The sequence below is a fragment of the Rhinichthys klamathensis genome, unplaced genomic scaffold, assembly GCF_029890125.1.
Source record: "Rhinichthys klamathensis goyatoka isolate OS25496 unplaced genomic scaffold, OSU_Roscu_1.1 h1tg000727l_1, whole genome shotgun sequence".
Taxonomy (NCBI): Eukaryota; Metazoa; Chordata; class Actinopteri; order Cypriniformes; family Leuciscidae; genus Rhinichthys; species Rhinichthys klamathensis.
Window position 1 is genome coordinate 932,628 of NW_026607141.1, and position 15,300 is coordinate 947,927.

A 15,300-nucleotide genomic window follows, 5' to 3' on the forward strand; every position below is an offset into this window, starting at 1 on the left:
GGTCGTCTTATAAAAAATCCAGCATGCAGAATTTAAAAGTTGCCTACAATGATGCAATGAGAATTTTACTCAAGGTTCCTAGAGGAGGGAGTGCTAGTCAGATGTTTGTATCTGTAGGAGTAATCACACTGAAAGCACTTTTAAGAAATTTGATGTTTAAGTTTATGCAACGTCTGGATGAGTCTACCAACAGTATCATGGTGGCACTCTCAAATCCCTTAGTGAGCTGCTCCAGGTACACATCCAGACTGAGAGTGCATTGGCTGAAATGTCTGTATGTATTTTAATTCTTGTAGGCCCATTTGTTTTTGTTTTTTTGTTGTTGTTATTTGTCTTGTCTTGCGTGGTTTTTGGACATGAGTCTGGCAAATAAACTAAACTAAACTAAACTAAACTAAACTAAACTAAACTAACATTGAAAATACCGAAAATGCATTCATTGTGTGAAAATATATAACATATCTACTTTGGGGAGTGAAACCACATTTAATAAAAATTAAAACACTTACCACGTGAGAACCAAATCCACAGACAGAAGAAAAATGATTTATGAATCATATTCCAAATTCCCTACATATCCGAGCCACCCAAAAAAAAAAAAAAAAAAACTCCTCGTGATTTAGAGCTCGTTTGTTTGATTGATGAAATCCAACAATGCGTTAAGAGCATTTCTATCCGCTTTTCTCAAATCTGTGAAAATCGAATAACTTCAAGTAATCCAACGTCTAAAAGACCATTTCGAAAAATTAAGTTATTAGTAGCTTAGGCCTACTACTAAAATCTGAATTCTAGCTTCTGAAAGCGGGATACACAAAAGCGTTACAATGAGGATGGGCTCCAGCTGATATAAGAACAGCACATATTCTTGACTCATCCACCCGTTTAACAATTAACGTTTTACCATTTAAAAAATGTTTTGCGGAAAATTAAATACATAAAAAGAAATAGGCTACAGAACCCAAAACGCTACTTCATGATTTCCGTTTCAGACTTCAGGATTTCAGCCCCGCCCCTTCAGGGTCTCCCAAAGTCTGAGTCTTCAGTTCAGTAGTAGCAGCTAGGCGTCTTTACAGTAACTATAGTAGGCCTATTAGAGGAAAATCAGCGCTTTCACAAGCGTTTTCGACACAAACAGGATGAAGACTGTGAGTTGGGACTGTTATGAGGGTGTTATAGTGCAGATGATTTTGCATGATTATGTTACTTTGATCTACTTGCGGTTTGTTTCTCTTCTAAAAGCTTTTCAACTCCTTCCTGTCATTTTCCTCTCAGAAAAAATAATAATTTCAGAATACATCAACAGCTCTATATAACTAACAGCTGACTGTAAACATTTTTCCAGCTTACATCAGTCTCTAATCTACCAAATATGACAGTTTTTATTATTTGCATATAACACATTACAAAGCTGCTGCTTAGCTAATAAATCACAGAGTCGGTTAACAGGTGTTTTAATCTGAAAAGACAAGGAAATGTTGGCATTATGATGTTAATGTTGGCGTTTAACAGCTTATAGCACACCCTGCAGCCCAAGAGGCCATTGAAATACAATATGAGATGTTAAATCAGTGTACAAAAGCTAGGCTAAACTTATTGAATAGTTGATGTCATTTCACTTCTATAGCCACTAGTTCACAATATCAAGAGATTTTCTGACACTTTGGGTTTTGGTTGGCCACTATTTCCTGTACAGCAATCTAGTTAAGTTGAAAAGAAGTGTGTGTGGTAAATGTTTGTGCATGTGGGAATAATGGAGAGCACTATTCCTGTGTCTAGCATTCTTTTAGGAAATTCAAATGACACATTAAAAATGATGTTCTTTTGAATACCATCAATAATGTTCTTAGTCTGCAAATTCTGATTCACAAAATCATCTGCACACATGCATGTTGTATTGTTGGAAATGTAATACAAATATTCAGAGTTTGTTCATTGTATTCAGTCTAATCTCAGTCGACTCATTGTTCTCACTGAAGGTAACATAAGGTCAAGGTCAGCCATCATCCTCAATGCAGCCTTTCATGACTTACATGACTTTCAAGTTCATGTAAGAGTTTCCTTCAGTTATATTTTCTCACTTGTAGCTTCTTCCGCTTCTTTCCATTCTTAGCTCAGTTCTTTGCATTTTTCGTAACTTTAGTTCTGTTCAAATCTATAGCCAGTCATTTTTACATGTTTTTTGGTAAAAGTGAATCTGAACAGCTTGGTCTGTGTTAATGTATACATATGATGAATTATGTTGTTTTAACGTAATGCAACACATTTTTTTGTTTAAGTTGCAGGCCGTGAGTTCGTCTGCAGCCCTTCACCCACATACAGCGTTTCCAGCACCTTCTGCTCATATCTCCAATAATAGACATCCGTACCACATCTCACCAAAGACCACATACACGTACATCTCATTCTGAGCGGAACAGGTAATGAATGTGTCACAGTGCATGAAGCTTCTCGCATTCAGTCTGTGCGTTAAACAAATACTTGTGCACGACTGCAAAATAGAAATAAGTACCAAAATAAGAAATATTGTGTTGTAATATTTCACTATAAAAGACTAACACTGAGAACGTGCATCCATTCAATCCTTTAGAAATCTAAAAGAACACTTTTCATTTATATTTATTGATTTATACCATTTTGTTTGCTTTTTTTCTGCAACTCAAACACCTGTATTTATAATACTTGTGAATATTAAAGTGGTCAAATCATGAAAACACACTGTATATCACTCAAAACTTTCTCCTAAGCCTAAAAAGTCAATTTTATGAATATAACATGCAATAAAAGGCTCAATTTGTGACAGAAATTGAATCAGAAACCTGAATACATGAAATGAACATTTGTCATTAACAATTTTTTTACAGTAACGTATATTAATTTTTGGCGTCTAAATTTGATTGGTTTGTAGATTATTATATTTTATTCTAAAACAAATGAAAGAATCCTTATTTTGAGGTGTTTTGGTTGCTTCTGTGACTTACCGATGCTCTTTATCTAAAATAATGATGCTTTAATGGTGTTACTGATTTATACTGGTGAGCACATGAATAACTTTATTGCTTCCTGTAAATAAAGATTTAAAAAAACATTGACATTTTTATCTTGAAAATGAGTCTTGAATGTGAGCCAAGGCCATATGACTTATTCCTAAAGTTCAGATTTAAAATGATAAACTCTTGATTTCTGTGTATTATATTGCTAGATATCATTTGTAACAGACTAACTGGAACAAGCCACATCCTGTAAACACTCTCGAAAAGCATGTGACATCATGACCAATTTACAAATCCACAAATCCATTACTTCTGCTTAAGAGGTTTATGATAAATGCATGAGATGTTTGATCTGGGATATTGAATCCAGGCTTTCGTTAGTCACAAGTATTTGTTTGCAGAACACGGACCTTCAGGCAGCCGAGCGGAAACTGAGATCTGATGTTTTGTTCAGCGTCACGAGCAGCTGCAGTTTTAAAACGGGTACAATGGGTCACCAATGGTGACATCTGCGCTAGATTCTCTTCATAGGGCCGAACAAAGAGATGGTGTGATGCGGAGAGTGTTATTCCCCTACAGTTACACAAAACATCTGCTTTATCTAAAGTGAAACCATAATAAAGCATTAAAGAACAATATAACTTTTTGTGACGGCAGGTGTTAACACTCAGAGGACCATTAGGGGGCGATCACACAGAACTTGTGATTTAAAAATGATTTTGTACCAGCTGCCATTGTTTTGTTTTTTAAATTATTATTCTAGGTAAATTATTTATGGATGTAATTTTTACCTCCCCCCCCCCCCCCCCCCCCCCCCTGTGTAGTGTCTTGTTGTGCTTGTTTTGATGATTGTATGGTTTACTGGCTGTGAAAACAATAAGGGATATTAAATACCGTACCTATGTGTTTTTTTTAAGTTTTTCTGCACTAGATGTATTCCTTTGATCATTGCAAAAAATCCACCCATTATAGAAATAGGCCCAAGGCCCATTATAAAGATAAATGGTATATGGTTTTAAATCTGTCTGTAGCCTCTGGTGGTGTTTGTACAAAGATGCTGTCTGAATTCATTTTAGAGAAAATGACATGGCAAAACCAACAATTTCTGACAAATATGCCTACTAAAATATGTGCCCATAATATTTGAAAATGTTAAATATGAAAAATAATAAGCCTACGTTTAAAACAAACAATGATTTTGATGGTTCCTGAAGTTGATCCTATAGTCAAAGGTGTTAAGTTAGTATATTTATAATTAAAATTGTTCCCACATGTACCAGAGGTGGGCCGGATCTGGGCCGACACTACATGTTGCTGTCTGGGAAACGCTAGTCAATTATAAGGTCGCATTACGTCAACCTTAGATTAAAATATAGCGTAGTTTATATTTTTTTTCAGTGTTGATGTTTTTCAGTGAAAGATATACAAATACAGAATCCAAACACTTGTTCTTGATTTCAGTTTCCAGATTTCGGGTTACTTTGCCCCGTCCCTCACTGGTCCTCTCTGCTTGAGTGATGAGTTCAGCTGAATAGTTAACGTATTCAGTGTGGATATATCAGTAAGATATCTTTACTGTAGCTAAATGAGCATCAGAGAACAATCAGCTCTTTCATAGACAAAAACCTAAAGATTGTGAGCTGGGACTGTGTTATATATATGCATTACTTTGCTCAACTTTGTGGTTTTCTGCTCTTCTCTAAACTCTACCTGTAATTTTCGTCTCAGCGAGAAAAAAAAATCATCAGATTTTACAGCCTGATAACTGATCAACTGAATGTTTTTATTTGCATAACATAAATCACAGAGTCCACTGGTGTTTTTGTGACGGTAAGGCTAAATAGATATAGATTATTTCAGCGCATTCATTTTTAAGCACAGAATCCCACTGGCATCTGATAAACAATCCTAAATCGGTGCACAAAAGTTACATGTAAGCTGTGCATTGAATAGCTAATGTCATTTCATTTCTATACCCACTCGTTCACACTATCTAGAGATTTTCTGACACTTTGGGTTCTGGAAGGCCACTATTTCCTGTTCAACAAAGAGACAGAAATCTTCTTTTAATGTTTATCATAACAGTAGTTTTGTTGAGGTTAATGTGCTAAAGTGCTACTAACACTTGATGTCTTGGATTTATGAGTCCATCAAACCATGATTTACAAAATAATCTGCGTACAGTGGACAAGGAACAGCACATTGTGGGAACTGTAGCCAAACTGTTTTGTATTCTGTTGCTTCTCAGTTGACGCTTTGTTCTCACTCATGGGAACTTGGCATTGAGAACACTACTTTAGTTATCGTTACAGACCAAGGGTTCATTTGCACCCCATGCAGAGTTTCAGCACGTTTTGCACTCCTTCTGGGTCTCATATCTCCAATTATAGACATGCCACATCTGACCAAAGACCACATCGGCCTACATCTCATTCTGACACATTTTATTCGACATCTGAAGGTTTTTATTTTTTTGCAAACACGTACAGATTTTAAATGTTGTCTATATCACCCTCTGGTGGTGTCTGCCTCATAGAAACTTGCAGTAGTTTATTATATTGTCTGAGATGCTGTAATGCTCACTGAACATTTCAAGCAGATGGAGTTTAATCAATAACGTACACAGGGTTTTTAAATCTTATTGCGGACACTCATTTTAGGTGGCGTACATTGAAAGTAAACATAACCGGAAATAAGTGAGACACTATTTCCAAACGGAAGAGCGTCACGAAGCTCAGTGCAAGTGGTCCATTGGGACACAGCCTTTTTTTATAACATACGTTGTTGCATTGCAGTGAGTGATGACGTCAACCACACTAACGCCATCAGTCAGCATCAAATCTTCTGATGAAGACATTTGTATAGTATTCAAAAGCTAATTGGCAATTGGCATGGAAAGGGAGATGAGTGAAAATCAAAGTGTACGTGAAGAAAGGATTATCACTTGTCTCAGATAGGACACATAGGGCTCAACAAGACATAAATGGAATGTGTTTACATTGCAATCAAACCAATCTGTCCAACTTGTGATGATAGATTGTTATATGAAAAGGAAATGAAGGAATTGCACTAGAAAAATTAAAACTAAACTTTTTGAAAGAAACAGGTCTGATGGAACGAGTATAAAGGTTATTGCTAATTATATATATTTTTCTTCCCCTACCTTCTGCCAAATCTTCTGATCCACCCTCCCGGTCAGTAGGTGGCGGTAAAGCACATAATAAGCTGGTTTGCTAACCGCCAAAAAAACATAAGAAGAAGAAGAATCTTCTGATGAGGTAAGTAGCAGGTCATGGTGTAGCGTATATTTATATAATTATAAACTGCACAATTACCATCAAGAAGCCTTTTAAACGGGTGATTTATGTATCGGTTTCCATATGTGCGTCTTTTTTTGGCGTTTGCCGACGGAAATTGACATTTAGCAGGACACAATATGTGTTAACATCAGGATGGTTGTGTGTGTGTGTGTGTGTGTGTGTGTGTGTGTGTGTGTGTGTTTTCTTTGTTCGTGTTCTTCGATGTTTGGAGCGATAATAGGCTGTTATTGTTGCCGAATGTGACTGTGAACGCATGGAAGCGATCTTAAATGCGGACACAATTTTATTCCACCTGTATTTCGTTTACACTTACCTTTATGATCAGTAGGATGAGGTTTTATAATCATTGCCAGTTTGTGCATATACAACAGTGCAATCCTGCTCTTATTTATCTATTTGTCATCTTATATTTTATTCCCTCTTTTTGTTCATAATGGAGCGCGCGTCGCGTCACGTCACCCAAACGTCGCGCCAGCCACACGATCTCTCGCTGTTTTACTGCCTGATACTCTGATTGACAGCTGAAGGGAAAAGCAGACCTCACTACATCCATTTGTTTGTTTTATAGGCCTAGGCTATTTTTATTTCCTTTTATTTACAGAATATTGCAGAATATCAACATTTAATGATGAGGTCTTCATTAAAAAGAAAAAAAAAGACTTGTTCAGGCAAAGAACAACATTCAATTTTAATAATTAAAAAGAAATAGAAATTTTAATAGCCTAATCATCATTACTCGCCCCATGGGGTTTTACCAGTCGGTTACTCTACCAACAACGGTACGGCAAATCCAACACAAATGGACTCACAGTTCGAGTGTGAAATTGACAGTATTTTAATGATTAATCTAAAATAATAAAATAAAAGAGAGGACACAACAATATTTTGCACTTGCCAGTTGTTATTTTGCCAGTTTTTCACACAAACATCTTATGCGAAAGTTGAATAAGAATAACTAACTGAATAGGCTAATGTAACGTAGTTACAGTAATGTAGTAATGTAGTTAGAGCGCCTGACTCTCATGCCGGAGACCCGGGTTCGAGGCCCGCTCGGAGCGGGTCGAGTGGGACTCGGGTGGAGGGGTTACACTAACTGTGACGGGTCGAGTGGTAGCTGCCCCTGCCACGCAGATATTTTACCCCCTCTCCATCAGTTTCTCCCGAAATACATGTAAGAAAGTGGCCGGTGAACTGTGCGAAGAATAGAGTAAACTTTACAGTTATTTCCACTATGCTTGTCTGATCTGCTTCCACAGACATCAGTGTGTATTTTACAAACTCCAAATGTATTGTTTTACTAGTGCGTCCGTCTCTGGCTCAGCGCCAGCCAACATGCAAAAGCACAGTTTGAATCTGGCAGTTATTATGTCACGTCACTGTACATTCTAAATCCCATATGTGGGACCGTACTCTCAGGGGCACAGAATTAAAAATTCCATATATGGGACCGTACTGCTCAAAAGGTTAAAACATTTCATTTCTATACATGAATACACAAATGAAACTGAGGGGGCACAAATCAGATCTGAGGGGGCAATGCCCCCTTTTGCACCCTCGGGGTGCCGGGCCTGACCTTAGTTGTCATATTTATTTATTTTAATGTAATAATAATTTTATAAATATCAGATTGATAGAAATAATACTATTATAGAGCAAGTTTATGCTCATTCGGCATATACCTTGTTTCAATCTGTTTCTACCACTATCACCTAGAATAGAGTAATATCTCTACTGATGCTTTATTAACAGAACTGTTTCACCTCATTTATTGTCTACAGATCACCTGTAAACTGCCACTTAAAGCTCATTTTAATAGTGTCAACAAAACAAAACACAATTGCCCCTTTTGAAGTATACAATAATTCTTAGCAGCAATAAAACACTTAAAATCAATGGACAAAAACTGCTAAATGACAAGTTGAATGAAGTTGAATCACTTGGAATGTTATTTTAACTAGTATTTTTTCATAATTTCAATATTTGTTTGTACTTATGACTATACTGCAGATAAAGATAAGAATGAAATTGCATAAAAATGTTATAAATTGATAGACTCACAGGCAAAATATAAACATGTAGAATATATTGGTTTTAAAAATACAAACAATAACTTTACCTTTTTGAAAGATGGATACAAAAAATGATGTTGTCAGATGTCCTAGGAACGTAAAAAAGGGGAGGGGTTTGGAATCAATTCCAGGTGTGATTCCCAAATTGTTTGCTGACGCAACCTTTTATACACGGTCTTTGGACGCGCACATTTGGAGATATGCTTATTTGTACTTGGCAATTTATTATTTTCAAAGACAAATATGGCACAACGAAGATTCACTGCCGACTCCGAGCAAGTTGCTGAACTGCTTTTTGACGACAGCGATGAGAGTGAGAGCGGATCTGATCCAGATCGGTTTGATTCGAGTGAAGAGGATCAAATCTTGGACGGAATCGATCCATTTGAGGAGTAAGTAGTTATGAATGCAATATTGCTGCTTATATATTGTCTAATATATAGGCTATTGTATTGTTTTTTTAGTAAAATTATTTTATTTTAGCTTTTCAGAAATAACAGAGCAGTAATCAAATATTGTGCGCCATCAAATAATGTGCGCGTTTTGGCCGCGTATAGTCCATCTTCATTTAAAAGCTATTTCGTTTACTTTGCTTGTCTATTTTATTGTAATGTTTTTTAGGGAAATTTTATTGTAGTTTTTCAGAAATAATGGTGCAGTAAGCCTTATCTAATGCCTGTACTATTTGTCTACTTGGGAGGGGGTTTGGTTGGTTTAGACTTTGTATTTACTCTGTGCATATAATACTATGATGAAGGCTCCAGTAATAATTTTGTAGTTAGAAGTCCTATGACTTGGATGTAAAAAATGCACACATGATGATGAATAGCTAATCTTTATTTCATTATAATAAAGGCTGTACAACTTTTGATATGTGGGAATCTAAACTAATGACAAAATCTGTGTGTTTTAGGCTAAATCAGGAAACCACAGAGCAGCCGAGTACATCAGCTGAACCCAGGACCCCGACCGCTCGCCCTCTTCCACACAGCACCGCTTCTGCTCCTCCTGCAGCCCACAGATCTAGGTCTCCTCCTGCAGCCCACAGATCTAGGTCTCCTCCTGCAGCCCGCAGATCCATTTATCTTCCTCGACCCGGCTCCTCCAGCACTGCCACAGAGCCACCAAGATCGTCTGCGACCCCTGCCTTGAGGTCGCGTCGTAGGGGAAGGAGGCCCTCTGTGTCACAGAGTCAGTTTGGTTCCCCAGTAGGCCAGTCACTTTCACCTGTCAGATGTCCAGCACCACCAGACCAGCCGGAACAAGGATGGAAGACCGAAAAGGATCCTGATGTGGCCCCCATTCCACATAGGTTTTGCCCCAGACTGAAACCTGGAGTGCAATTGGACACGTCTGTAGAGCAAAGCCCCCTCTGCCTTTTCAAGCACTTTTTTAGTGCTGATTCAATCAGGACATTGTGTGCCAACACAAACAAGCTGGCAGAGAGAAACATTGGTGCTGGGAAAAGGTACAAGTGGACCACCATCAATCCTGCAGAGATGTTCAAATTCATTGGCTTAGTTTTGTACATGGGAGTTCTAAAGCTCCCAGCAGTAAATGACTATTGGAAGAGAAAAAACATTTTTTCGGTGAATTTTCCAAACAAGGTCATGACAAGGGATAGGTTCTGTGCCATATCCTGGAATATTCATATGAGTGACCCAGAGGAAGATGTTGTGAATGACCGAAAGAAGCGGACTCAGCCAGATGAGTATGACACACTCTTTCGTTTGAAGCCACTGATGACTGAGATAAAGGCCGCCTGTCAGTCTGCCTACCATCCCAAGAAGCAGCTTTCCATTGATGAGAGGATGGTGGCCACCAAGGCAAGAACTGAGATGACCCAGTACATGAAAGCGAAACCCACCAAATGGGGGATAAAGCTGTTTGTGCTGGCAGACTCCAGCAATGGCTATACCTGTGACTTCAACATATACACAGGTAAAAGCAGGTTGGCATCTGGGCTAGGGCTCTCATTTGACTCTGTGGTGGAATTGATGAGGCCATATTTCCTAGGCAGTGGTTATCACCTCTACTGTGATAATTTTTACACCAGCCCAAAACTCTTCAGACACCTGCTGTCCCTCAATTTTGGAGCCTGTGGTACCATACGTGAGGGGAGGAAGGAGGCTCCAAAAACAAAAATAAACCAACTGACCAAGAAATCCCCCAGAGGATCTCTCAGGTGGATAAGAGAAGATAACCTTCTCTTCACCAAATGGATGGACAACAGGGAGGTGGCAATGTGCAGCAGTGTCCATGTTGCTTATGATGGGGACACTGTCAAGAGGAACCTGAAAAAGAGGGATGGATCCTGGGAGGAGACAAAAATACCAGTACCAAAACCGATTGTTGATTACAACATGTACATGGGGGGAGTGGACTTATCAGACCAGCTGATACAGTACTACTCGGTTCACCACACAACCAGAAGATGGTACAGAACCATGTTTTTTCATTTTATTGACATTGCTGTGACCAATGGCTTCATAATGTACAGAGAAATTCAAAAGCTGAGGAACACCCCAGCCAACCAGCTCATCACCCACAGGGCCTACGTGGAGCAGCTTGTGGCTGAGCTGTGTGGTGTCACAGTCCGGGCCGTGCCTGTACAGAGGAGAACTGGACATACACCTGTGCCAATCTCACAACCAGCTGCAAGGCTGAGGTGTGAGAAATGTAAGGCGGATGGGCTCCCAAGAAAAGACACCTCATGGAAATGCAATGAGTGTGATGTGCCACTCTGCCTACAGCCAGAGCGTAACTGCTTTCATATGTGGCACAACATGTAAGAAAAGAAAAGCTTTGACTGATGAAAAGCACATCAATCTTTCAAGTCTTTCAAATGCAGTGCACAGTGTCATCTAGGGGTGGTTTTTGGATGTTTAGTAAATTGAGACAGAATATTCCATTCAAATGAACATTTTGTTCCCTTTATATTGTCTTATTTCTGTGTTTTTTAAAAAACGTATGGTGACTACAGTCACAGAAATGTAGATAGTTGTTTTGTTTCTTTATATTTTTTCACCCAATTTTTTTTGAAGTTGTTCTAGCCTTTGAGGAATAAATATTTGTTGTAAAATCCCTTATTCATTTGTTTAATATTTTTTTTATATAATAAAAACAAAAAAAATTGAATTTCTGTTTTTGTATTTCTTGGTGATACATCACATCAGAACACATACAAATGTTTCAAGAAGTGTATTGACAATACGTCCACATTGTAGCCGATAATCTATAGAATCCAGAAATGTGACTCTCTTCACTCTGCTATGAAAATTGACCATTGCAGAAGCCAAAATGTCAACATGAGAGTGCGAGGTGGGCTTAAAACCCCTTAGACCTTGAAGGGTTAAAATGATCTGCTCTTCCTGCTTAATAAGATCTGCTCTTCCTACTACACAGGAATACCCCTCTTGTGAAGGTTCTATAACAATTCACCGATAAATGCTGGAATATTCCCATCAGTCTACAAGTGAAGAAGAGAAACACCGAGATCATGAGTGATCCAGAACCCTGCAGAATAAAAGATGAAGATGCTGAAGAACAAAGAGGTTGGTGTTTATTCTTGATTCTTCTTTAATGATGCTGAAGATCATTAAGGTTATAAAACTTCAAAGCAGTACATCAGATTTAGTGGATGTAGTTAGAAAATTCGCAAGAGCCCTGAAATAACATAGTTAAAGGAGCAAATAATATACAGGATACTTTCCATAAAATTAGTACAAAATGAAGTTTTCTTTACTTTAGTGTCAACAAATGGTCATTGTAAAGAGGTTTGAAAAACATTCATATTGATTGTTAAAATAAGTGGGTCAGATTACATATTATAAAAGCGGTTTAATTTATATCCGTTTCATAATCATAATACTTAAAAGATTAAACCATTTTCAACCATTCTTTATTAACTCTTTCTCAGCCATTGTGGCTAATTAGCATATTCATGGATCTGTGTATAGATGGTCCCGGATCTTAACGGGTTAAAAAAAATATTGTGTCTCTTCTAAATTTTATAATGGCAGTGGATTGCAACCAACAGATTGAAGCTCAAAAGTGTGCATCCATCCATTGCAAACATTCTCCAAACAGCTCATGTGGCAAAACGATGAGTTTGTGTAAGAAAAATATGAATATTTAACACGTTAAATGCCCCTAATGCGCAACTTACAAAATGTATTAAGCCAGAAGTAGCATACGTAGTTGCGCTTTACACGTAGGCCTAAGTGGAATCTGTATGTTTTTTTGGGCCGGAAGCTAGTTATTTTCCTTTATAAAGTTTTAAATATTAATATTTTTCTTACACAAATTCATTGCTTTGCTTCAGAAGGCCTTTATTAACTCCCTGGAGCCGTGTGAAGTATCTTTTATTTTTTACCATTCAAAATTGAATTTATTTTAAAACATTAAACTCATAGCATTATTTAAGTTGTGATATCTTATTTGTTGATATTATATTAATACACATGATCATTACTAATTATTGTTTATAAAAGTTTTATTAAATTGTTTATTAATATTTCAATACATAATTTAATATGAATATTAAAAAGTGTGCTTTATAAACTGTTAAAGACAATGAAGTACAATGACTGAATACTGTCAATAATATAGTAAATAAAAACAAACTACACAGGTTTTTAAGACTTTAGAAAAATTTCCTAGAAAATTATCTCTAAAAAAGAGTTAGTAGTGTTAGTGTTAGTAGTAGATGTATTTGGAATAAAAACAGGGTTACCACATTACCAGTTTGTCAACGAATACAACTTTAGTTACGCTGTACTATACTGTCATATCCACAACGTAATTAAACAGTTTGCTTTTACACACACAAGATGTTTTGTGCAATATCATAAGGACAGGATTTGAAATTAACACCCTTACAACCAAAAAAATGAAGCTATAACTATGATGGGTAACAATGTCAAATTGCAAGCCAATTGGGTCGGTTATGTTTCACAAATTATGTTCACTCAGTTTGCTGGCGAAGTTTATGTAATCTGCACTGATTTAGTGCACACTCAACTCGATATGAAGTTGATGCTCTGGTTTGTTTGCTTTGAAGGGAATAGCGCAGACCCAAGAAACATAGTAATGCGTGGATCGCGGTTACTGTATTTTCCGCACTATAAGGCGCACCGGATTATAAGGCGCACCTTCAATGAATGACCTATTTTAGAACATTTTTCATATATAGGGCGCACCGGATTATAAGGCGCATAAGATACTGCAGTCAAACGTTTGACTGGGTTTGCGTTATGCATCCACTAGATGTGCTAAAGGGAATGTCAACAAAACAGTCAGATAAAGTCAAACTTTATTAAGCGTTCTGACAACTCCGTTCACTCCCATGGTAACGTTGTTCAAACGTTAAAGGAAAACTCCGGTCAATTTTAACATTGAGCTCATTTTTTTGTAAATTTGGAGTGCTGTCAGTACAGATAACAACGACAAAAACCGGTGTTGCCTACACCGTGTTATCCTCTTTTTAAAATTTGCACCCTGTTGACTTAAACGGGACAAGTTTTAAACCTGTTTTTAGCCTCTTAACAACCTTAATGTGTCATTACAAGTGCACAGCCATGTGAGTGAACACGGTGAATCTGACGGCAGTAAATCTGAAAGATATGAATAAAAATGATGTTTATTCAGCCAGCTCACATATCCGTATTTTCTTTCTGTTTTCGGTCGAAGTCCACAGTAGGCGATTGTCGAGTGCGCGCGCGCGATCATTGGTAACTAAGCAACAGTGGAGACTCAGACTGTCAGCTGTCAGCCGATGACGGTGCTGTGTGGTGTTCTGAGAATATCCGCTCAAATGGATAGTTCATCCGAATCAGATGTTGAACACACGGAGGAGGTTTGATCGCGCGCACGAACTCGACAATCAACTACTGTGGACTTCGTGGACGTGTGTTCACCATCCATATATAAGGCGCTCCGGATTATAAGGCGCACTGTCGTTTTTTGAGAAAATTAAAGGCTTTTAAGTGCGCCTTATAGTGCGGAAAATACGGTATATGCGTGAGTCGGATGGGCCAAGTTATAAAAAATAACATTCCAATTAACTGCTGGTGGATCGTGGGCATATGAGATTAATCATTAATGTGTTGATTTTAATAAAGACACAGCACTCATTTCATTGTAAAACGAAATGAAAGTCAATCACTCTTTTACTTTCGTTTTCAACAACTTATATCTCTTCAGGAAAAAACAATCAAGGAAAACATATGCCTCGATCACCTCCTAGAGGTCATCATAAAAAACAGAAAGGGAAAAACTTACATGAGATTTTGCTTAAAGGGGTCATATAATGCCATTTTTGTACAAGCTAATATGATTCTTTAGGGTCTAAATTAAAAGTTTGTAATATACTTTAATTAAAAATTCTCATTAGTATTGTAAGAAAACACTTATTTTACCTGGTCAAAAACAGCTCTGTTTTCAGCACGCCGTTTCAGTGCATATGACTTTAAATGATCATGAGCTTTGCTGACTCCGCCTCTCTGTTCTATGCGTACACGTTTGTAACACAATACCATAACGTGTTGTTCATTATAAACGTGGGATTATGAATTATATGGAGAACGTCGTACATAGAAAACATGCAGTAATGTACCCTGAGTGTAAACCTTAGACTCATTCATCGTGAAGCGATTTGCAAAGATATAAATATTAATATAAAGTTTAATAAAACGTTACACTCACTTCAGTTGTTCTAGAGGTTCAGCAGGAACACGAATATCTGGTACCGATTCTTTATTCAGGAGCAGCTGCTTAGCAAAACCAGCTTTATACTGATCCTCGTTTATAAAGCAGTCTGGTGTGAAATGATTCGCGCAAACATGAGAGCATTGACGTTGCTCGTGGGGAATATTCCCTTCGAAAACAAACTCAGCCACTGCGTCTTCAGCGGTTCGGATT

The 15,300-nt window shown here is 37.5% G+C and overlaps 4 protein-coding genes across 7 annotated transcripts in view; 3 read left to right on the top strand and 1 right to left on the bottom strand.

Moving 5' to 3' along the window:
* Positions 1-15,300, top strand: part of LOC130077299 (gastrula zinc finger protein XlCGF7.1-like) — a 162,236-nt gene that overhangs the window by 144,892 nt on the left and 2,044 nt on the right. The window contains exon 1 of one of the 2 annotated variants that reach the window (XM_056242497.1): positions 11,711-11,933. The exons of the other annotated variant lie outside the window; for it this stretch is intronic. Within the exon in view, the coding sequence (XP_056098472.1) occupies positions 11,879-11,933 (55 nt within the window). The 5' untranslated portion in view covers positions 11,711-11,878. Of the gene's footprint in view, positions 1-11,710; positions 11,934-15,300 lie in introns of those variants that run through there. 2 annotated transcript variants of the gene reach the window in all.
* Positions 1-15,300, top strand: part of LOC130077312 (gastrula zinc finger protein XlCGF7.1-like) — a 193,038-nt gene that overhangs the window by 89,692 nt on the left and 88,046 nt on the right. The gene's annotated exons all lie outside the window — the stretch shown is intronic.
* The window catches only part of LOC130077301 (uncharacterized), a 235,097-nt gene that overhangs the window by 4,141 nt on the left and 215,656 nt on the right, over positions 1-15,300 (bottom strand). Inside the window, exon 1 of one of the 3 annotated variants that reach the window (XM_056242507.1) lies at positions 510-628. The exons of the other annotated variants lie outside the window; for them this stretch is intronic. Coding sequence (XP_056098482.1) covers positions 510-558 — 49 coding nt within the window. The 5' untranslated portion in view covers positions 559-628. Of the gene's footprint in view, positions 1-509; positions 629-15,300 lie in introns of those variants that run through there. 3 annotated transcript variants of the gene reach the window in all.
* On the top strand, positions 8,470-11,177 carry LOC130077294 (piggyBac transposable element-derived protein 4-like). The gene is made up of 2 exons (XM_056242487.1): positions 8,470-8,771; positions 9,293-11,177. Exons 1-2 carry the CDS (start codon positions 8,623-8,625, stop codon positions 11,169-11,171), a joined length of 2,028 nt encoding a protein of 675 aa, XP_056098462.1. The 5' UTR covers positions 8,470-8,622; the 3' UTR covers positions 11,172-11,177.

What these genes read in the sequence shown, in the direction of transcription:
- LOC130077294 (XM_056242487.1), top strand. Translation starts at nt 8,623, where the DNA reads ATGGCACAACGAAGATTCACTGCCGACTCCGAGCAAGTTGCTGAACTG. An exon ending in GGAATCGATCCATTTGAGGA is followed by an intron (nt 8,772 to 9,292) that starts GTAAGTAGTTAT and finishes TGTGTGTTTTAG; the next exon opens with GCTAAATCAGGAAACCACAG.